Source organism: Amphiprion ocellaris, chromosome 3 (genome assembly GCF_022539595.1).
Source record: "Amphiprion ocellaris isolate individual 3 ecotype Okinawa chromosome 3, ASM2253959v1, whole genome shotgun sequence".
Lineage (NCBI taxonomy): Eukaryota > Metazoa > Chordata > Actinopteri > Pomacentridae > Amphiprion > Amphiprion ocellaris.
The window spans coordinates 36,557,144-36,580,926 of record NC_072768.1 but is presented as its reverse complement, the minus strand read 5'-3'; the positions used below and the strand labels follow the sequence as shown (position 1 = coordinate 36,580,926).

At 37.1% G+C, this 23,783-nt stretch overlaps 2 protein-coding genes across 7 annotated transcripts in view; one reads left to right on the top strand and one right to left on the bottom strand.

The window, feature by feature from the left end:
• Window positions 1–23,783, bottom strand: part of LOC111578090 (synaptic vesicle glycoprotein 2B-like) — a 68,563-nt gene that overhangs the window by 8,891 nt on the left and 35,889 nt on the right. The window contains exons 9-12 of the mRNA XM_023284690.3: window positions 6,834–6,922; window positions 4,595–4,670; window positions 4,325–4,413; window positions 363–496 (exon numbers count right to left, since the gene is read on the bottom strand). Of these exons, the coding sequence (XP_023140458.1) occupies window positions 363–496; window positions 4,325–4,413; window positions 4,595–4,670; window positions 6,834–6,922 (388 nt within the window). The remainder of the gene's footprint in view (window positions 1–362; window positions 497–4,324; window positions 4,414–4,594; window positions 4,671–6,833; window positions 6,923–23,783) is intronic.
• The window catches only part of LOC111578088 (aminopeptidase N-like), a 70,316-nt gene that overhangs the window by 40,485 nt on the left and 6,048 nt on the right, over window positions 1–23,783 (top strand). Inside the window, exons 24-25 of one of the 6 annotated variants that reach the window (XR_008600223.1) lie at window positions 6,801–6,994; window positions 13,175–15,720. The exons of 1 other annotated variant lie outside the window; for it this stretch is intronic. The gene's annotated coding sequence lies outside the window, so the exon portion shown is untranslated. Of the gene's footprint in view, window positions 1–6,800; window positions 8,961–13,174; window positions 15,721–18,134; window positions 18,989–23,783 lie in introns of those variants that run through there. 4 more of the 6 variants (XR_008600233.1, XM_055006622.1, XM_023284686.3 and 1 more) reach the window with 4 other exon arrangements.

Below are 23,783 nucleotides of genomic sequence, written 5' to 3'. Positions count from 1 at the left end.
TTCCTCCTTGATGAACTGAAAATCTTTGCGTTGTGGACAAAACTATTTGTCATCTTGGCCTTTGGGAAACATCGATCAACATTTTCCACCATTTTCTGTCGTTTATAGACCAAACAACTAATCAAATAATTAAGAAAATAACCAACTAAATAATTGACAATGACATTGATTATTAAAGCAGTTGTGGTTTCTAAGACTGATGGTTGACTTTAAGGACTTTAAAGACCAGCGAAGTGTAGAAGGAGCTGGTTTTTGTGATGTCCCAGCAGACAGTCGTTCCACTAAATTAAACCTTTGATGAAACGTTGGACCTTTTTTGTTGTCTTTTGTATCGGAGCTGCTCCTCCTCCAGCTGAACCTACCTGTGTTGTAGAAGATGGTGGACCGGATGGTGCAGTTCTCAAACACTGTGTCTGTGGACTTGATGTCCTTAAAGTGACAGTCTTCAAACAGAGAGTCCTCAAACTTCACTGACTTCATCTCTATACTGACGAACCTATGAGGATGGGATGGACACACACCGACAGATAGAAGGCCTTTCTCAATGCACAGCTCCAGGTTCTTGGGAGTCGAAACCACGAACACAACCTGAACCCGACTCTACTAGAACTAAGTAATCTAAACTCAGAGGTTCTCTACACGGCTGGAACCTAATGAGGAACTCAGTTCATCTATCTGAGTTTTCACCGGAGGAACCAGCATCTAAATAATAATCAACAAAGACCTGCCTGAAAGAGTTTACTCAACTGATGTTAAATTAGCATAAGTGTAATTAAATTAGCATATTTTCTGGTTTCTTTCTTCCTTTATGACGGTAAACTTAATATCTTTGGCTGGTGGACAAAACTAGTCGTCATTTTGACCTTTGGGAACCATTTATAAATATTTTTTCACCATTTTCCCAACGTTTTGAAGACCAAACAACTGATTGGTTCATTGCGAAACTAAACACCTGATGATATGATTTTGCATTTTTCCAACTATCAGTAATTTCTGAACCCATTCCTGATACATGAAATTAATAATGTTCAACTTTATGGTCATGAGCATTACAAATAGCCTATCAACAAAGACAGATCAATGTTTAAAGTTCTCTTTTCATTAAACAAACATAAACACAGGCTGGTTATTTACGTTTTGAGTTGAAGTTTGGGTTCCTTTAAACACTAACACCAAGATTTGAATATTTTTTTTCCAGCAAATATTGGTCATGGGACTCCTGGATTACTAATAATCGACTCCGGAAACATAAATATACTGATTGATGCCAAAACTCGACTGTTAGCCGAGGCATTAATCAGATAAACTTTTATTCTTCTCGGGTTGCGACTGACGACGTTTAATAAATCCACAAGAACCTGGAGTTGAGAGCAGGAGGCAGATTGAGAAAGGCTCAAAGAAAACATGGTGTCTACTTCTATCGCTGTAGCAGCACAGAATCTCAGAGGACAGAATGGGCTGAAGGTGGAAAATCCAGAATGGCCTCCAGTGAGGATACTGACGAGGAAACAAGCGGCGTTTCCCAACAACACCATCCTCAGCTGTGTTATGATCGCTCTGTTCATGTTGGAGTAATGGCTGAAGCCCATTCTGTCTGGTTTATTCTGCAGAGAGCATAGAAGTTCCGTCATATACAGTAGTAGATCATACTGTATATCTGCCCCGACCACCTGAAGATACACCCCCTCATTTTAGACGCAACCATGAAGAAACCAGGGATTCTAAATGTGGAGCGGAAACAACAAATTTAACCATGATTGGTGCCATAAACTCGACTTCTCCAAGTGTAAATAGGAGTTTTACTGCACGTCCCTGTATGCTCATTTAGATTTATCCGTAAAAACTTGGAGTAAACAGCTCTTGAGTTTCCTGCTGGGACTAATATAAACGTACAAATGGGTTAATCCATTATTTGTTGCAGTGTTTTTACAGCTTTGAATAGATCCAACCTAACAGAGACTGCCAGATCTAACTTATGTAACATTTACGAAACATTTATCCAGAGTTGCATCCAAACTAATTGACACCATGTCAAGGAAATTATCAATAGTTTGTATATAGTGAGCCAGATAATGGAAAAATAAGAACTAAAATGGTCATACAAGCATCAATTTCGAAAGTCAAAATGGTAGCCACTTTTCAAGATGGTGGATATTGACGTCATATTTTTGGATTTTTTCAGATATCCTTGATCTTTCTATATATTTTTTCTTCTATAGTCTTTCCTTATTTCTACAGTGACACCAACAGCCAAAACCAAATCCCTTGTATGTTGCGTACACCAGCTGTGTGAAGCCGATTCTGATTTTAACTCCAATTCTTCTGATATAAATGTTGTTCCATACATTTTTTGGCACCTTAGAACTGGATTCTGGCAACAAAAAGCATCAACAAACCTTCTAAATAAAGTAAAATGTCATTAAGTAAAACTGGTAATAGAATGAATTAATTGAAGTTTGTATTAATGAGAGTTATTTTAAGCTTATTGTTACTGTCGGTACCGTATGGACTTCTAGAATTAGCTGGTACTTGAATTATTAGCGTCTTGATTAAAGTAAAGTACGTATGAACTATATTATTAGTAGGAAAGACAAGTGACAGGAATACAACTAGGAAAAAGTACTTGCTATTACACCCTATACATACTGCAGCACTAGATTGCTTTACATTAACACGTGTGTCATGTTAGAACATGCAAATCTGGATTCTACAAGCTGAATTCAATTTATTTTGATATCAAAATCAAACAAATCACTGTATAACATCACAATCTGTGAAAATTTATAGGATTGCTTATTGGAAATGGCAGCCAACTTCGGAAATTTGTGTGGTTCTTTTATGAAAGTCACCCTTTAGTGGACACACCGGCCAGTATTGGTGCTTGTAGGATAAAATAAAAGCTTGTTGTGATATTTGCAGTTTTCTGCTCCACTAATTTCAACAACCAACATGTCAGATCATCTAAAAACAGCAGCTAACCTGTCTGTGTTTTATTCCTTCATAGTTCTTGTGCTGAGATCACCAGTGGATAAAGTTGTACTTTCATAAATAATGTAAATATGGGTCTGTTACTGTTATTTCAGTACAGAATAACCAGCTTTAAATGATTAATGTGCCGAAAATAGTAGTTTTTTTATGTTGATTTATAGCTTATTTAGGCTAATAATGCTAGCTAGTACAGAGCACTTTAGTAAGCTAAGTTCATCTAGAGCTGGGGTGTCAAACATACGGCCTGTGGGCCAAAACTGGCCCATCTGAGGGTCTAATCCGGCCCTCAGGACAACTTTGCAAAGTGTAAAAACTACAGAGACGACACTAAACATTCTGTAATACAACGTTAGATGTCAAATGTATAAATTTTACACATTTACAAGGCCGGGGGATAAATTCACCTTTTTAGTTTGTATGATGTGGTGTGGTGTGTCAGGATTACTACACAGATGTGGAAATAAATGAAAATTTAAAATAATTTCTAGATCTTGACAAGTTGTTTTGATCATACAGTAGAATAGTAGATTGTTCAGTTCCAGATACATGTGACTCAATGTTTCATGTGTTTAAACTGAGATCTGTAAGTTGTAATGTGTAAATGATAAACTGAGGCATAATATTGTTAAAATAGCACTCATTTTCTTAAGAAATTTCAGGTTGGTCAAGATATGTACTTGGAATGTACTTGGACTTTTTTGCACGAAAACAAAGGGAAAAATTTGGAGTTGTGGTTATTCACAGATTATTATGCTCTGATTTTACTGGTCCGGTCCACTTGAGATCAAGTCGGGCTGCATGTGGCCCCTGAACTAAAAGGATTTTGACACCCCTAATCTAGAGGAACTTGCAGATTTTTCAGGCTTCGCGGTGACAGAATGAGGGAGTGTATCTTCACTAACGTGGACAGTAAACCTCTGGTAAATGCATGTATAAAGACTTAACCTGTACTACTTTCAGTACCCAAAACCAGGGATGAAATAAAAGCATGAAGCCTCATAAACCTCTCAGGGTTTATTATCTTCAGCAGTAGAGTGATCACCTGCACACGTTCAGGGCACAACTGAGAATGAAATGATGATAAAACTGATGCTTCTGTTAACAGTAAACCTCAAGAGCATCACAAAGACACAAACATTTCATCTCTCACTTCACTAACCCTATAATTAATGTAATAAATGAAGAAAAATACAAGTTCTCACTGTGATTTTTAGAACAATGTGAAGATCTGGATTCAAATATAGAGAAAAAAAGCACAAAATCTTCCTCTGGTTCAGTCTTTAATTTGCTGCTAAGCACGTTTGATAGAAGTAAGTGATATTACAGCTGCACTCACGTGTCCCGGATGTATTTTCCTTCTCTGTGGATCTGGTTTTCCAAAGAGAAGTTGAAATGGAAGTTCGCCAGTCGTTCTCCGTGGAACACCTGAATAGAAACACAACAACTTGAATCTGAAGTTTAACTGCTTTATTTACAGCTTTTACACAGTTTAGGCTGTAAGTAGTTGGATGCTTCACATCTAAAGCTCAGAGTCTGAAGAACTAAAACACGTCTAACTGTCCTCGTTTTAGTTCTTCATATAATGGATATGATTTTAGTTTCTTACCTTCACCTTGGACTCGTACTCTTCGTACTGCAGGTGTTTGATCATGTCGGGGAACCAAACAGACAGACCATAATAACTGCAACGACAGGAGAGAGACTTTATTAGTTAAAGGTCACCAGTTAAACTGCAGCTTCTTCATCGGTTTTAGCTTTAGAGGCTGTTTGTGAACCAATAGTTTGAGACGTCGACTGATATGTTGAGACGTTTTTCCCAGAACTGTTGGTTTGTTTGATTCGTTTACACAGAAACCAACCAGCTGATGTGATTATTTAACAGAAAATTGATGGAAAACATTTCATTAACTGATTAATAAGCAGTTGATTATTGATTTTTAAGAAAAATAGACAAAGACTCACTGCCAACAGCTTCTAAAATGTCAATATTTGCTCTTTCTCTTGAAGAATAAAGTCAAAATTTTGTATTTTTTACTTGTTGAGACAAAAAATACCTATCTTAATGTGTTAATTGGGGCTTAAGGAAATAATGATAAATGTTTTACAATTCTACAGTTTGATTTAGCAGATGCTTTTATCCAAAGCGACTTACAACTGAGAGTAGATCCAACACAAGCAATGATCTAGTCAGTAGAAAACAACCTGGATGAGATAAAACAAGTTAAAGTGTGATAAGAAGACCGTGGTGTCTACAGGCAGTGCGTTATTTATTTATTTATTTATTTATTTGCAATCTGAGTCTTTTCTTAAAGACTGAGAAACTGCTTTTTATACTATATTTTACATAGTTTTATTCACCAAATGAATCAGTAATGACAGAATATCAATCTTAATGTGTTTATAGAATAATAATTACAGAATATAACCAAGATACTGAGAATAGAACTGCAACTAACAATTGTTTTCACTGTTGATTAATCTGTCGATCTTTCTCATTTTTTATAAATTGCTTTTATTTGGTTCAGTGTTTTTATTTATCTGATGCTGTGCAGCATTTAAATGCGCTACTTACATAATTGAATTATTTTCTCATCCCATCAGCCTTACTTTGAACTTGAACCCTAAGAGGACCTGATTTGGGTGCAAATTTGGGACTTCAGTGGAATATTCGGGGCCCAGATAGCTCATGTATGCAGCAAACTGGGTTCGATTCCTGCTCACGGCCCTTTACTGCATGTCTTCCCCCCATTCTTCTCCCTGCTTTGCTGTCTGCCTCTTGACTTTGTCTATCTAATAAGGCCAAAAAAATAACTTAAAAATAAAATGGAATGTTCAAGATATTCAATAAATTTAAATTGATCAACATATTTTTAATGCATTTTTATTAGGGCTGGGAATTAATACGTTAATTTTGATTAATTAATTGCAGAAAAAAATAATGCTTTAAAAATATTTGCATAAATATTTCTTGCCGCACTTGCAGAAATGAAACAATTTTATGCAAATGAGCTCCAGGGCGACACACCATACGTTAGCTGTGACAGTCCTAACGGCTAACAGTGTAGCCATCCCATAATAGATCACTTTTCAAGACACTGAAAGTGTTTGAGTTTACAAAACATCTTAAAATGTTCAATATAATGGCTATAATTTCACTTTGAGTTTGCAGTAATCTGTGAATGTAGCAGACAGATGAAAAATGCAGATAAATAGAAATGAAACAAACATTTTTGTTGTTTTAGATCATGTATTTGTCTATTCATCGATTCAGTCGTCAACCAAAAAATTTGAATTGAAAAACTTTGCTCATTGTGTCAAATATTGCTATTTGACAATGCGATTAATTAATTAATTACAAAGCCTGTAATTAACTAGACAAAAATTTTAATTGCATCCCACCACTATTTTTTATGTAGACTTTTAGCATTTTTAACACAGAAAATATTCACATTTAGTGAGTTTCTACTTTTTTCTTTAAAAACTTTCTCAGACCAGTTAATTATAAGAATAGTTGTTGATTCATTTAATTGTTGACAACTAATTGATTAATTGTTGCATCTCTGACGACAACGAAAATAATTGTGGTTTTCTCAGTGCAGGTTTTGTCTGTATTCACTTAAAAAAGGGAAAAAGTCAGTTATTTACCCCAAATCAGCATAAAGGAACTAAAACAGTTCAGCTGTTGTATCCAGATTTTATCACTGGAGTGAAAAATGGAGTTTATTTCTAATTCCTGACTAGTTTGTGTTGAATGAAACGAGGCAGACAGGAAGTGACATCAGAGTAACCCAGTGATCTGATTCTTCCTTCAGTCTGGATGATGAACGTGTGAATGTTGGACCGACCTGAAGGCCATGCAGAACCAGATGATGGCCATGAAGAGAGTAGCGAACCTCAGCTCAGCCGACAGGAGGGACGCCACGTTCCTCAACACCTGGACAGATGTTCAAACACACGAGACATTTTAGAATCAACTCCAGACCACTGTTCCCTCTAAGCTGCACACGTGAGCAATTGCACACTGCTGACACGGTCTCCGCGCACAGAAAATCTGCGCTGCGCACAAAAAAAAATCCAACCTAAATTGTAAATAAACACGTAACAATTAATTCTGTGCTATTTTTCAGTGTGAGTCAGTGAGTGACCGGTAACTGGCTGCTGCAGCCAATGATGCGATTCACATACGTATTTACCATAGACTGTATATAATGGTATTTACGCAGCTAATCAACTTCAGGCATCCTTATGTGCAGCTACCGTTGTTCTCATAGATATGAATGAGTAGGTAGGACACGCCCCTTTGAGCTGCGGCTACAGCGAGGCTAAGCTAGTGGGGGCAAAGTTTCAGTGCATTGTGTTGATGTAGACGGTGTGAAAACGGAAACAACAAGTATGCTGGCTCACTGTGCTGCATACAGTTACACACTACGTCGTACGATTGAGACAAGGAAACTTGGGATGACTTTTCATAGGTAAGAATAGTTTTTGGCTGTTTTTTCATTATGAAATCTTGTTGAGAGCTTCCAGTCTATGAGAGCTAACTAGTTAGCCACTAGCAAAACGCTAAGGCGAGCTAGCAGCTTGACAACCAAATACCAGACGATTAATAGTAGCTGTAGTATAGTTGTACAAGCAGTAGTAGTAATACTAAAAGTACAAGCAGCAGTAGTAGTATAAACAGCTGTTAGAGTCGTAGAAGTAGTATCAGCATTTGTAATAGTATTACAAGTTGTAGTAGCAGTCCCAGTATCAGCAGCAGTAGTTAGTGTACTACCACTACTACTAGTAGTAGTCGCATTGCTATTACTACCACCAATAGTAGTTATAAAGCCTAACTCGCCGAATCCTGTCCTGAGGAACTGGCTCTTCCTTCCTCAGGACAGGATTCGGCGGTCCTTCTTCACCTCAAGGAAGAGGGACACTCTTTTCAGGACACCAATGTTCAGATTTTGGACAGGGAGGACAGATGGTTTGAGAGAGGTGTGAAAGAAGCCATCCATGTCAAAGTGGAGAAGCCATCTCTGAACAGGGGGGGTGGTCTGCGACATCATCTTTCGCCATTTTACAATCAGGTCCTTTCAAAACTCCCCAAAAGAACTACTCAGCAGAATGACTCAGGTGAGGTGGCTCATGCTAATGACCACCATTAGCATACGAGGGCTTGGTGAAACTCGCATTTCGACCCCCTTTGTCACTCCCTGGCTCCCAGCGACCATCGTTGAGGAGCCAGGTGGGCTTTGGCAATGGTCGTTGGAATGTGAATAACACTGACCACACCTCACAGAGGTTATAAGCTGAGGCAACATCAACCACCACCAGAACTGAAGAAGCCTCTTGGATGAGAGGTGAAACGTCTTCAAGGAACTGTCTTAAAGTCCAGTTGGATTGATTTAAAGAACTTTGGATAACCATGAACTGGATGAATGAGAAACTACACAGACGTTCCCTGTTTTCCTTTGTGAACAATTCAAAGGTCCCTCTCTATCTCCCCACACATCCACCAACCACTGGAACACATCTCCAAAGTTCTGCTGGACCAGCTCAGCTTCCCCTCAGAAGAAGTGGCCAGATGAAGGAGCCTTTTGAGAGGCAGCTGGCATCGTGATTGGACTGTACTTTGGTCTGTTCCAATCCAGCTTCAGCTCCAGAGACGGCAGGCGGAACGAGTCAACGGAGGCCTGGTGGACGAAGGCATGCAGCTGAGTACAATCCAGAAAACAACAGAGGAGGAGTGCAGTGACTCAGGGCCAGAACAACCAGAGTAGCATCGTATGTCTCTTAGAAAACATCATAGTAGAGCCTTTGGTATGAAAAAACACCATCATATACATCGTATATTGTACAAATAACAAGTCAAAGGAAAGAGACATACATTGTAGAATTGTAGTAATTGTGGGCTGACTGATTTACTGATAAGCAGTATTTTATTTTTTACTGATTTACGGTAATAAATAAATTTAAAAATGGTGCTACTTTGGCTCTGAACCTTAATCTACCTGTGGTCGCTCTGTCTTCTGGATTGATTTGATTGGTTATACGTCACGAATAAAACTCCTTTAACGTCTGTAAACAAAACAAAAACGTATCAACAAAGTTTTCTGTTAGAGTTTGTGTTCTTCTAAATTTAACTCAAGATTTTAAATACTTTCATTTACTGCAAATGAATATCTACTCCAAATGTCTCACTAATAATCATTATCAGCCTTAAAACAAAACACCCCTCTATACTCGACAACGCTTAGTACAGTCCGGTTCCCCCTTCTATAAATCTGCTTGGAATCGTCCACTTCCTGTTTGTCAAAGTGGCCTTCTACCTGGACAGGTTTTGTTGGAGCTCATGCAACAAACATTTTGGGTAACTGCACTTTAATATGGATGGATGACACTGAATTAGAGTCTGTTTTAATGAGACTGAGTTAAGATGTGTAGCTCTGTCATTAAATAGGAAATTATTTCTCAGAATTCACAGAGAAAAGTCTGAAATGTTTGCTAGGTTAGCGTCCCACATGTTTTTTGGCTCATCTAAAGCTAACTCTCTCCAACTTCTGGATCTCTTGAGTTGCTTGTTGTTAAAATATCTTGCTAGAGGTGCTGAAGCTCAGCAAGTCTGAGATGTTTGTTCAAAATAAGCTCATTCTCAAGTCTTATCTGAACTGTCCTCTTTTGTTTGAACTTTGCCTAAACTTAGGAGTTAATGACAGAGCAGCACATCCAGACTCAGTCTCATTTATGTAGAGATTAAACTTCAGTGTCATTCATTGATGTTAAAGTGCAGTTTTTCAAATGTTTGTTGCACATGCTCCCGACCAAACCAGTACAGGTGGAAGACGATGTGAAGAGAAAGCTCCAGAGGATGAATATCACACATTTACGTTGGAAATAAATGGCCTTTAATTAGACATTGTCATGCAAAAGTTGGATTTCCCTTTAATGATGTTCAAATCTTTGTTGAGTGTTTTGTTGATGTTGGTTTCTAAATGTTTTCTGACACTCGGCCCCAAAGATTAAAACCTTCTACGGCTCACAAGCTGCAACAATTCACACATTATCAACTATGTTTCTGACTAAACTAAGATAAAAAGTGAAAAACTGCCTGATTCCTGCATCATGAATGTAAATCTTTTTGGTTTTTATGACAGTAAACTGAATATATTTGGGTTTGACATTTTATAAACCAAAACAAGAAATGAATTACTGGAGAAAACAATCAACAGATTAATGGACAAAGAAAATGTGTTTTCCAACATATATGGCTGAATTACTCCAACATTACAAGATACATACAATTTTAATTCAATTTTATTTATATAACACCAATTACAGGTCAAATTGTCTCAAGACACTTTATTTTTATATTTTTTTGTCATATTTAAAATTTGACAAAGTAAGAAATTTAAACCTCTTGACTAATCCAATTTATTATTTAGTTTTTAAGAGACTAATGGACAATTAAAATAACTTTCTCCACTAAAACTAATAAACATGAGGTCAAATAGAAGGAACAGTTTTAAATACTGCAGTCCCACGACGACAAGAATAAAGTTTGTCAACAAAAACTAAATCTGCTGGTGGATTCCATTAAAGTCCTAATAAATGAAAATAAAGTGTGATACTAAAGGTTTGTGGTGCTAAAAATGTCAAAGTAAAGATATCGAGTAAAACATCTGGATGGAGGTTGATAAAAGTTGACCTCCCTTCATTTCTCTGGAGTCGACTCCATGGATTTTATGGATGGTGGTTAAAGACCTGCTCTTCTAGTCATCTTCCTTCTAGTCGCTGTAAAAAGTCAGTCCATGCTGACCGACTTCAACACCTCTTCATGACAACTTGTTCTGCCTCCGACCTGGTGGAAACTCCAGAAACTCGGGAAAACCTGTGGAGACTGGAAGAACTCGTGGAGACTCGAAGAACTCGTCGGGCGGGGGAAGGTGTGGTGGGTGGTGGGGGGAGGTGGGGGAGTAGAGGGGGGAGGCCACCACCCACCTCCCCGCCTACTCTCCGCCCTGACTCCACCCAGACTCCGCCTTGGCTCCACCCATGGGTCACTTGAGGAACTACGATGCCAAAGGGACGACGAATTTATTTCTTTGTATCTGATCTGTAGCTCAGTGAGTTAAGGATTTGCCTATGGAGCTGCAGGTCGCTGGTTCAAGACCAGACCCTTCTTAAGTTTTTATGAAAATCCTGACAAAGACAAACAAAGAAAACTGCCAGTGGCGGGTCTTGAACCTGCGACCCTCCGCTTGGTAGTCTCTCTTCTTATCCTCCTGAGCTACTCGCTCAGATACTAAATCTTCTCGTTTTTGCGCATTTATCATCTATTTTTTGTCATTTTCGAGTTTTTTTTTTTACTCGGGTCTCGACTCCACCGTTTTTCTCAGGAGGTTGGACTTCAGCCTTTGTGCTGGAGGGTTGAACCTTCAGTTCCAAGACTTTCCAAGCCTCCACACCTCCCGAGTCCTCAGGACCTGAGCTTTCACACAGTCTGAGGGCTGAAATTTTCTAAGTCCCACAGTAGTTCTCTGTTAGTTTGAACCTTCAGACAGTCCAAGGACTGATATCTTCTAAGTTCCTGAGTAGTTCTCTGTTAGATTGAACTTTCAGACAGTCTGAGGACTGAAAACCTTAAAGTTCTTGAGTAGTTCTCTGTTAGTTTGAACCTTTAGACAGTCTGAGGACTGAAATCTTAAAGGTTTCTCAGTACTTCTCTGTTAGTTTGAACTTTCTGGTTAACAGAAGCCTTAAAACTTGTGACCATGAGTCTTGATTTCACATTTAGACTATCAATCTGAGTTCTTCTCAGACCTTCACCTGTGGGTTTTTTAGAAATCCTTAACAAACTTTGATTCTCTTCACTGAACAGTAAAGTTTGTGGAGATCAGAAGGTAACATTAGTTTGATCAATGCCTTCAACTACTAGTAGACTTTATCTGGAAAGCAGTTTTCTGAAATTAGTTCTTAGTAAATCTGTCCACAATCAAACCAAGAACATAGAAAGAGGAAATGTTTGTAGAAACAACTTGATGTTTTCATTTCAGACTAGAAAACACATTAAGACCTTTATCTGTTCTTGCTCTTTTGATCATTTTATTGTTTCTTCTGTTTAATTTGATCTTCTAAAGTTTAACTGTTTCAAAGGTTTTGTCTTTAGTTTGATTCTTCTTCAATGTTTAGTTTTGCTCTTTTCTCACCTTTTATTCTTTTCTAATGTCTGATTTGATTTCCAAATGTTTTGTCTTTTTAATGTTTGTTGTTTTTTCAAATGTTTTATTGGCTTGTTTGAAAAATTTCCTTTTCTTTCCCGATTTTTAATTTTTCGATTAAATCTTTAAGGTTTTTCTTTTTAAATGTTTTACCACCTTTTAATGTTTAATTTTCTTTTTTAATGCTTCATTGTATTTTCTGTTTAATTCCTATTTAAAGTTTTATTGTCTTCAAGATTTAATTTTCTAATCAAACATTTAATTTTTTAATTAAATGTTTTGACTTTTAAAGGTTTAATAATCTAATTGAATGTTTTGTATTTTTCTAAATGTGTAATATTCTTGTTTAATTGTATTTCTTAAATGTTAATTATCTAAAATATTTCATCTTTAGTGTTTAATATTTTTGTTTAAAAATTTTGGTTTAATTTCATAATTACATGCTTTGTATCTTCCGTTTAATTATCTAATTAAATATTTTGTCTAATATAATTTAATTGTATTTAATGTTTTATTATATTAAATGTTTTTTCCTTTGATTTAATTGCTTTTTTACTGTAGTTTATTTCTTTAATCTTTTTTCTGTCAAGATTTTAACCCCAACCTTAAAAATGAAACAAACCCTTAAATCACAATGAAAATACTTCTGTTGTCACAATCATGAGTTAGTCAATTATTCAGTTTATCAACTTTATTTGTTTAGCACCTTTCACACAGATTACAAAACTAAACAAGCAAAGAGAAAAAACTATGATTAAAACTCAAAAAAAAAAAAAAAAAAAAAGATTTAACATGGTAATAAAATCTGTTGTGTCCAGGGGATGGAGGGAGTTTATTGAAGTCTTCTTGGGCTCACATGGGAAATCATTTAAAATATAAACTTGATATTCAGTCTAAGGAAACTGGAAACTGCAGAGCGACAGAAGAACCAACAATATCTCCTGTTTTCTCCTTTAATGAGTCGACTCTTCTTGTGCTTTCAGACCAAAGAACTACAGACTCTTCACAACCAGCTCAAACTCTTGGTACAGGACCTCACCACACGGGTCAAGAAGGTTTCCGTCTCATTTCTACTCTGAAGCTCACCTTCTCCTGCTCAAACTGCTGACAAATGTTTCTGCTGCTCTAAAGTCTGGTCTCCAGAACTTCCTAAAAACTCTCAAAGTCTCTTCTGCTGCAGGTTGCTTTGTAGAACTGTTGCAGAAAACCTCACTAAACCACATGGAGGGCCTCAAGATAGTCGTCCAAATGAAACCATACAAAAACCAAACTAGCACAACCCAAACGCTAAAGTCTCCTGCAGCCTACCAGAGAACCTCTGAGAACAGAGAATCACGACAGGAACTCTTACCTTCTGGACAACCAACGCTGGTTCTCAAACAAGAATACAGAATGTGTCTGACCAAAAACCTCTGAAGACTCACTACAGCCAAGATAAAGACACAACTCAGCTGCACCAAATCCACTAATCACTGCACACATTAGTACCATGTGCTAACTGTGGCTAAAGAACCACATTTACCAAGACAACTATCCAGTATAAAGCCCTAAAACACACCAAGAAACACATTAAAGATGATTTTACTGCTGGAAGCTGCAAGCAAACACCTAAAGAACAAACTAAAGAAATGGAACCAAACCCAGTTCAGTGGTGAAGAGAAGCAGAGGAAATGTTTGTCTGCAGCTAAATAAAGCAGGAAGACACTGAGCTGCTCAGGTGTTCCTGATAACACCAAGCAGCCACCTGGACAGCCAATAGGAACACAGCTTCCTGGAAGTCCAGAGGGCTGGCTTAGTGAAGGAAATTTAGTTTAAAGTTGAAGCAGAAAGTTAACAAAGAAAGTTGAAAACCACCTTCTGATACCTGAAATCTCTGAGTTTTCACACAAAGAACACCTGAACATGTCAAACTGGTTCCATAGTAGAACCATGATTGTAAAAACGTCATAGTGTGGTGTGTTGCTCAAAAAACATTAGGACCCGGCTGTCAGGGGACAAACATGTAAGAAACATGAGAACAGAGAGAACCCAACCAGTAGGTCACAGTTTATCATCCCCCAGTCATCTCCTGAAGTCCATATGGTGAGAGACATCAGTATCTGGTTGTTAATTTACCAGAGGATGCTTATAATCATGCTGATGTGGTCTGTACTCTACAGTATTTTAGTGACTCAATAAATGCCTAAGTTGTTTTTTTTTAAATGCTTTTCAGTTTTTAATAAACATTTAACAGCCTATATGTAATCAATAAATGGCCTTTGTCTATCTTAAGAAAAATTCACTCAGAACTCTGATAAGTTAACAGTACTAAATAAATCAATAAATACATGCATACACACATAAATAAGTTAATACGTTAACTGTGTTTAGATAAGATTTAGATTTTTAAAAAAAGTTGTTTATGTTTTTGCAGAATCCAGTATTGCTCACTGGTTGGTCATTACATTTTATTAGTTTGATTTCACTGTTTAAAATGATGCCACCTCTTTTCAGACAGAACCTGTGATAATAAAACAATACAAAATTTTTAGTTCCGTGTTAATAAAGCACTTAAAGCTTTAAGTATGGCTAAATGCTTTTTTCAGAATTAAATATATCACTCCTTAGGTGGTAGTGGCCCCAAGTTCAGTAAAGTTGGAAAGATAATCACAGATTCAGACTTCCAGCATCAATAACTCATTAGATATAGGTTGTCAAAACATAAACGGTGCCTCTTTCCCATTGTTGCAAGGCAGACAATGTGCTACAAGCCCAGTTTTATCAAAAGTAGCTGTCTTTCAAGCTACAGGAATAACATTGGTGTCTATGGAGTGAACAGGGTCCGTCTGCAATTTGCAAAACCACTGCAACAGTAAAGAGAGACAAATATTCAATAACTTCACTCTTATACATTGTAGTGTGACTAAAATCACTGCAGCCTTCAACTGGCTCCTGTTGACAAAGTGTTTTAACAGAAATGTAAATGCTGTAATTTGATTCTTTTAATGAACCATGTAACTTGAATGGATGTGATGCTGGTGTGACCACAGTGCACACGTCTGATGTTGCTCACAGTGGTCCAAGGGACGCTCAGGGAGTTTGTGTGTTTGCTCACACTCAGGAAAAATTACAGGGAACATTGCTCCAGACTGAGTATAAATCACATCCAGTTCTCCTGCACAGTGCTGGGATCAGCTGCTTCTTACTGGATGTGCTATGTGCTTTAGGGAACAACATCATTAATATACTGCAAGTATTTTGTACAGAATGTGACTCAGGTTGTGTTTTACTCATACAGCTCACAATAATGTTCAAGCATTTATCAATAACCTGCATCATTTTCCTTTGAACTGTAACTACACACAACATTAAGTATCATCAGTCCTTGTACAGTAAATGCAATGACTTTTTATTACTTTACTAGACAGAAATCTTTGTATTATCCTGTTATTTTTGACCATTTGATAAACAAAAATGTCTATTATGCTGAGGAAATGAAACCCTAATTAACTAAAAATGGCTCAAACATATTCATAAATTCCGGTTCCTATCTTTTTGTGTTTTTTTTTTTTTGGTTGTTAAAATCTAAAAATCTATTCTATCCAGGAACAACACCACCAGACAAACATGGTGCTAACATGCTACAACACGCTAGCTGTGTGGTTGTTAATATTGACTAAGTAATTAAATGTGCTCCAGAGACGATCTGTTTCATTCTCATATGTGGAGAATGTGGTGGTGTCAGGTCAAACAGGGCTTCAGCAGAGTTCAACTAATTAAATTTAAGTGTTTTTAATACACACAGCATGTAATTTGATAGTTTATTTTTTACTGTCATACAAGTCAAAGTGTAATAAGAATAAAATAAATAAATAAATAATGCAATTAAAAATAATAACAGTGATCTTCCAGTAGAATCCTACAAAACGATACAGTAATCATTGATCTTTCTAAAACTGAAAATATTCACCTTCAGGAAGTTGCAAGCAGGGAAGTTAGAATTTTTTACTTAAATTTAATACTAAAATAGTTACCAATTGGTACTAATTGTGTACCAGCTCTGGTACACAAACGTATAAATATATCTATGAGAATGTGGGACATTGATTCAAATTTTTTGGGATATAAAAAAACCTAATAATTTAAGTGTAATTTTTCTTCAAAAAGTGATTTAAACTGATTAATCAATTATCAAAATAGTTTATGTGTAACTAATCAATTCATTGTTGCAGCTCTGGTATAAAACTTTATTTTTCCATATGAAAAAGTAGGACATTAATTACTTGTTTGTTTTTTAAAAAAACAACAAAACAACATGCTGTTGCAATAAATTCAGTGTTTTATTTCTTAAAAATTGACAAACTGATTAATTGATTGTTCGTGAATAATTTAACTGTGGATAACTAATTTAACTTCCATAACTCGACTCAAGACCGGCAGATAAATGTTCTCATTTATTCTCTTTTAATTAAGCAGATGTAAAACATAAATAACCAAAAGCATGTCAACAAAGTATTGTGTTGGCGTTTGTGACGATTGGTGTACGTCTGTCTGTCTGTCTGCAACATTACTCAAAACCGGATTAACAGGGTGCCCGTATAGCTCAACGCATTAAGCAGGTGACCCATGTACAGAGCTGGTCCCTGATGCAGTGGTCCGGCTTCAATTCCTGCTCGCAGCTCTTTGCTGCATATCTTCTCCTGACTCTTCTCCCCATTTCCTGTCTGTCTCTCACTATGCCTGTCAAATAAAGCCAACAAAAGGCCATGAAAATAGCTTTAAAAAAAAAAACGGATTTGGATGAAATGTTCAGGGAAGGTCAGAAATGACACAAGGACCAAGTGATTAGATTTTGGCAGTGATGCGGCTTATAGTCTGGATCCACGGATTAGTTAAAGATTTCTGTATCATTGCTAGATAGCAGCACAGCATCACTGTAACTATGACAACAAGTGAACGCTACATCAGCTGCCTGCTGATGATCACATGATTGTGATCCTACTACAAATCCACTGCTGAGGACTTATCAGGACTTATCTGTCGGAAATGATACAAGGAACAACTGATTAAATTGTGGGGGTGTTTCTGAGTCCCATCAATTCCTGCCACCCGCTACATGTTTAGGTCATGTGATTCAGTATCCGTACATAACGTACACATGCATAACACATGCCTGTGCTCAGTGCAAGGACATTTTTATTAAAGATTTCATCCTTAGGAAATGCTACGACTAAGCAGCCTTGGTGGAGTACGGCGCCCTGAGTGCTTTTCTTGTTCGACATTTTGACACCAAGATTTTAATTTTCACCACAAAAGTATGTTGGTTCTTAACCCTTTAAAGGAGACTCACTGAAATACTTTGAAATTTCAAATTTCAACCCTAAAGTGTTTTCGGAGGATATAAGACTTTTCTACTTTTGAGACATTTTTCAAAATTTTTAATTTTCATGTTGAAATTTGAGGTCAATGAAGTTACCATATATGGTTCCTTGCCCGTTAGTGATAAAAAAAAAAAAAAAACATTCCAAGAAATGTATGAATCATCACTTAGCACAACTACTCAGCCATAACATGTTAGTTAGTTTTGATTGATGGTTAGTTTTGAGATTTCCACTGCAAGTATGGAAGAGGAATGAGCTGCAAGTCTGTCTTTTCCCAACTTTGGAGAAAAGACAAAGTTTGACACGTTCCAGGCCTCTGCTGATTGGTCAGATACCACGATGTCGTGTGCTGTAACGTAGAGTGATCTTTGCTGATTGGCTGGCTGAAAACCACATGCTTCTCGACCTCACCGAGAGGCGGGAGCAACGCCATATTTAATGTGTGCGGAAGTTACCAAATATGATACTACTTCTGGTCTCCTTGATAGCTGATCATCTATATCAGTATTGACCCTGTAAAACCCACATCGGTAAACACCAGCAAACGTAAACACAGGTTCTATTTGTGTTTGCTTCCTACCAGTTTACAGAGCGTCAGTGATCGAACAGCCCAGCGTTGGACCGGCGTTCCCGTTGCGCTCTGAATCTCGATGAACTCGTCCTCCGCCGTCTTCGGAGCTTTGATGTGAGTCACCTGGAAAAAAAATTTAAAAACAGCAGAAGGAACATTTCACTTGTTTTTTTCTGAGCAGCTCCTTTAGAACACAACAGATACATTCATGTGAACATTTTGTTTTACACTGGTGCACACAATACTGGTCTTCCAACCCACCTCTTTACCTAAGCTGCTTGAGTTTTATGTTTAAAATTATTATTAGTGATTTAAAGCACACCGTCTACCTGCAGATATCCACCAACACGCCTCTATAAAAGCTTTCTCAGGTGATGAACACAATCAAACATCCAGATAACTTCAGAAATCTAAAAATACCATCTATTAACTCACGAATGAGACGAGCTTCTTCTGAACCTTGTCGCTATTTATCAGGCAGGAATCAGGTCAACAGTGAGACAGCAGCAGGAGAAGATGGAGACACTTTTTAACATAATGTTCAGCTTCTTTTTCTTCTGCTGTCAAACTCTAACGTGGGTTGATTTCAACTTTACAGCTCCGGACTAATTTTCTCATTGGCAGCACTGATGCTAACAACTATCTCAGTGGACGCAACCCTCCACACTCTTTTTCTGATTTATTTTTTAAGATTTCAATGCTATAAACCGGTCAACCTAAACTCTTCACTTGCTGAACATCCGCTTGTTGATGGACGCTACTATTTACCGATGTTCCCTGAACGCCTCACATGTTGTAGGCAATGATAACCGATTCAAAAATGAGCTCAAAAAGAATAAAATAATGCGTTCTGCTGTCAGATTTGACGGACTTCTTGTGGTTTTAAGCTGCATTTTAAACGTCAGGACTGCAGTTGATCGTGTTTGTTTAATTATAGGAAGACAAAATTGTGATTGCGGTTTATTTTAGTTTCATTTTTCAGCCCTAGCTCTGTGTTATCCATCAAGATTGAATTAGGTGAGCTACTTTTTCTTAAACTTACTCAGTCGAGATCTCCTTGTCTGCACCTGTTCTCCACGTTTTGTTTTTTTACTTAAATAATTCACTACAGATGAGAAACAACACACTGATAGATATTCTGATCTAGATAGAACATTTTTGTTTATGTCCTCAGATCTCAGGGCGTCTTGGAGTCTCTGCTGCTAATCTAAAGCTAAGAAGTGATTCTGCTGTCAGGAAGAACTGACTCTTTGTGTTGTTTAATGTTTTTTATAATATATACAATCGGTATTATTCTAATAAGTGCATGTACTCACGGTGAAGACTTTCTCCGGCTGCCCTTTGGCCCTCCAGTTGGTGTCGTGGACCTGCTTCAGGATCATCCAGGCCTCGTCGTGTTTGGCGTTCTGCTCAACGCACACACAAAGCAGTGGAAAGTTAAACCTTAAAAACTACTGGAATTACTGATCTGTGCCATTAAATATCTCAGAAACTTCAGGATGATCAGCATCAAACCCTGGACCTGCTGTCGAACACAACCTGAAAGATGTGTGTAGATGTGAATACACTGTTAGCGTAGCAGCGTCTCACCTCCAGCAGGAAGCGAGGACTCTCAGGCATGAATGTGAGTCCGACCAGAGAGGCGATGGCAGGAAGAGCAGCGACCAGGACGAAAACCCTCCAGCTGTGGAACTGGAACTCTGTTCCCATACTGAAGCCCCAACCTGAACATTCACACAAACAACAAGCCAAATGTAGCAGAAACAGTCCACATCTGGTGAGTCTGTCACACATCTGGTGACATTTCATAAACCAAACAATTACGAGAAACACATGCAGACGAACCAATAATGAAAATAATCACTATTAGAAGCTTTAATTAACAGTCAGAATCATGATTTCTGTTGTTTTAAATAGAGGTGGGAGGCTTCTTAGGAGTTTATTCTCCTAAGACGTTACACACAATGATCCAAAACAAGAACAAAATGTCTAGAAGTGACTCCACATGAAGTTTAGAACATCTTTCTAATATTATTATATATTATAAACATTATTAATGTGAGTACAAGCAGCATAATAGTAGGGCAGATAACTGAAAAATCATTCAAACTGTCATACAAGCATCAAATTAGACGTGCATTAAAAAAATGCTGGATGGCGGCCATTTTTCAAGATTGCAGACATTGGCATCATATTTTTGAATTATATTGAATATTTTCTAACTCAGGTATCCAATTTTAATGACATTAATTCTGTTTCACACACTTTTTGACTTCTTAGAATTATTTTTCTGGCAACAGAAAGCCTCTATAAATCTTTAAAACAAAGTAAACTATCATTAAGACAGAGTTGTTAGCACATATTTTTGAAAAGATTTGCAAAAAAATGCTAAGTTATCCTGTTAGAAAAAGCAAATTTGGATTCTACAAGTTAATTTCTACACGTTTCGACATTAAACCAAGCAAATCGCTCTCTAGATCATGCCATGGGAAAATGTACAGGATTGTGTGTCAGAAATTTCTGTGGCTAAAAATAAATCTCTCTACGATGGACACATGGGGCAGTTCTGGTGCTTGTATGACAAAATGATTGATTCTTCTGATATATGTAGTTATCTGCTCCACTGTATAGATTAGATCAGACTGGACTGAACTTTATTGTCACTGCACAAAGTACAAATACGAGGGGTCCTTGATTTACATGGGAATTCTGTTCCTACAGCACGATGTAAGTCGGAACTCACATACTGTATGTAAGTACCTCCGTCACTCACCTACACTAACACAGTGGACATAAAAACACTGTACAGTAGAAATAAAAAATAACACAAACGAGAGAAAGCGAGTGTAGCACAATCCAATGTGGCGAACATCTGGTGAATGTAAACAAAGACGTGACGAGGTATTAGTCCACTCCACTCGCCAACTAGGTCCTGCGCTAATTGGTTTTAATGTCGCAAACGCTGTACGTCAGAATGATGGAACAAGACTTTAATTAATTTATGGGAGATGGAAGACGGTGTAGGTCAAGGACGTCATAAACCGAGGACTTGCTGTACTAAGATGATGAAATGCAGTTTAGCAGCTACCTACAAGTGCACTGAATACAGCATGTTACAGTATAAAAGCAATAAACAGTAAGGACAGTGTGGAATAAACACAGAGTATATAAAGATATAGTTGTAGACTCAATATAAAATGTCTAATCTAAATGAACAGGAAGGGAAAATAGTGATATGAACAATATAAAAAGGATGAAAAATGATCATTTTTGCACTACTGTGTTTATATATTCCTTTCTAGCTGTAAATTTCTGTATATATTGTTATATTTCATTTTATTACTACTATTTTTTTCCCTCCCTGTTCCTCCTTCTATAGTTTCTTTATTTTTTATTATTCTCTTCCATATTCCTAGGGTGGCACCGACAGCCGAAACCAAATTCCTTGTATGTTGTGTACTTACTAAAGCTGATTCTGATGTAAAACTGTGTAAACAGCATAACGCTAGGAGATAAATGCAGTATATGTACAGGATGAACCACAGATAGGATACTATTAAAACACTGCAGTCGTACCGTATCTAGGGATGATTCCCCAGGCGGTAAACGAAGCGTAGATGCCACCAATCATCCAGAACATACACAACCAGGACAGATGTTCTCCTCGCTTGTCCATCTGAAGGAACTCGGAGAAGTATGAGTACACGATCGGCACCGTGCCACCGATGCTGAGAGCAGAAAGACAAAAAGAGGGGTAAGGAGTTACTTAAAAGTCAGCCTAGAAGTGTAAGAAGAATTCTATATACGAGACGCTGCAGGAGGAGTTTGTTGTAGAAAACTTTGAGAGTAGAGTTCAGGTATTTTTAGCGAAGGTCTCCTGGAGGCAGCAGCAGATTCCTGCTGTTAGATCTGGATCACCAGGCTGTAAAAGCTTCAGTGTCGCTGCGTGTCGGCGCAGACGAGCAGCAGAGAGGGTTTGCATGACAAACTGCATGAACCTCTGAGGCCAGAAGTTCTGTTTTCAGTCTCTGAGCTCCGTATGTGACCTGGTTTCTGAGTCGGAGAGGCTCCCTGCAGACCTGGGTTATTCTGAGAGCTGCGCTCTGCTGCGTCAACGCTACAAAACACCAACACATTTCTGCTCTCAGACCCAAGGCAGCTTCACTTGTTGTCTTATATCGGTGTTAAAAAGCCGCTTTAAAGGATGAAAGATGATGAAAATGATGCAGCGACAGGAAATGTTGCACATCTGTAGTTTCACATGGCAGCAAAGGAAACTCCTGCACTCAAAAATCAATTAAAAGGTGACTGTGAGATTATTTATGAAACAGAAAAACCATCTATAGTAGAGCGAAACAACTAGCCAACCAATTATACAATTAACAGGAAAATAATCAGCAGCTATTTTTATACTCAACTATTCGCTTCAATTATTCTTCAAGCGAAAACAGTAAAAATCCTCCCTTTTTTGGGGATTTGAGCATCTTTAAAATAGATATTAGCTGCTTTTCAGTGTCAGAAATTACCGTAAAACAATATCTGGGTTTTCTTTTACATTTGAAAGTGTCACCTTCAGTTTTAGCATCTTTTTTTTTTTTTTTTTTTTTTTTACATTTTATAGACAAAATTTTAAAAAAATATATATCAGTAATGAAAATATTCATTAGTTGCAGGCCCTTAGTGACATTCAGGGTGACAGATTTTTTTTATTTTCCCAGTAAATAAAGTATTGAGGAGATTGTGTATTACACAGAAAATTGATCTATTGTTGAGCTAAACAACTAGTTAATTAATTATACAATCACCAGGATAATAATCAGCTACTGTTCCTATAATCCATTAAAGTTATTTTTCAGGTGTAAACAGTTAAGAAAATCTACACATCTGTAATCTGAGCATCCTTAAAAGAAGAGATTTGCTGCTTTTCACTGTCAGAAATCACTATTTTGTTTTTTCTTTTACATTTGAAGGCATCACCTTCAGTTCAGCAACATTTTTGTCAGTTTTTTGACATTTTACAGACAAAATTCCCAAAAATATATATCAGTAATGAAAATATTCATTAGTTGCCGCCCTAAGTGACATTCAGGGGTGACGGATTCTTTATTCTATAAAAGAACATATTTGCTGTTCAGCGTCAGAAATCGCTGTAAAACTGAATGTTATCAGGTTTTGGGGAACATTTGAAGACACCATATTTAGCTTAACAAGATTTTTTTTTTTTTTTTTTAAGCAATTTTTTGCAATTTCAGACAAAAACTCAAAAAAATTTATTCATTAGTTGCAGCCCTAAGTGACCCTCTTGGTGACTTATTCTGTATTAAAAAAATAATAATAATATGAGGAGTTTATATTTTACAAGATAAACAAAACCAGAGTGAATTGAAACAAGCTAAAACCGTTGGGAGAGGGGTTTTGAATCAACTATATAATGATAATAAAATAATAATTTATTGGCCAAAACCTAATAAAAACGAAGCCGTATTGACTTATAGGGCTGCCACAACTCTAGATTTTAATTACATGGCTTTAATCACCAAAATAACTCAAGATAACAAGTTCATGAGATCTGTTAAGAATCTGGACCGAATAAAAAACAATCAACTGAATCTTTAATTAATGTAACTCAAAATACAAGTGTAGGGAGGTGGTTAAATGACC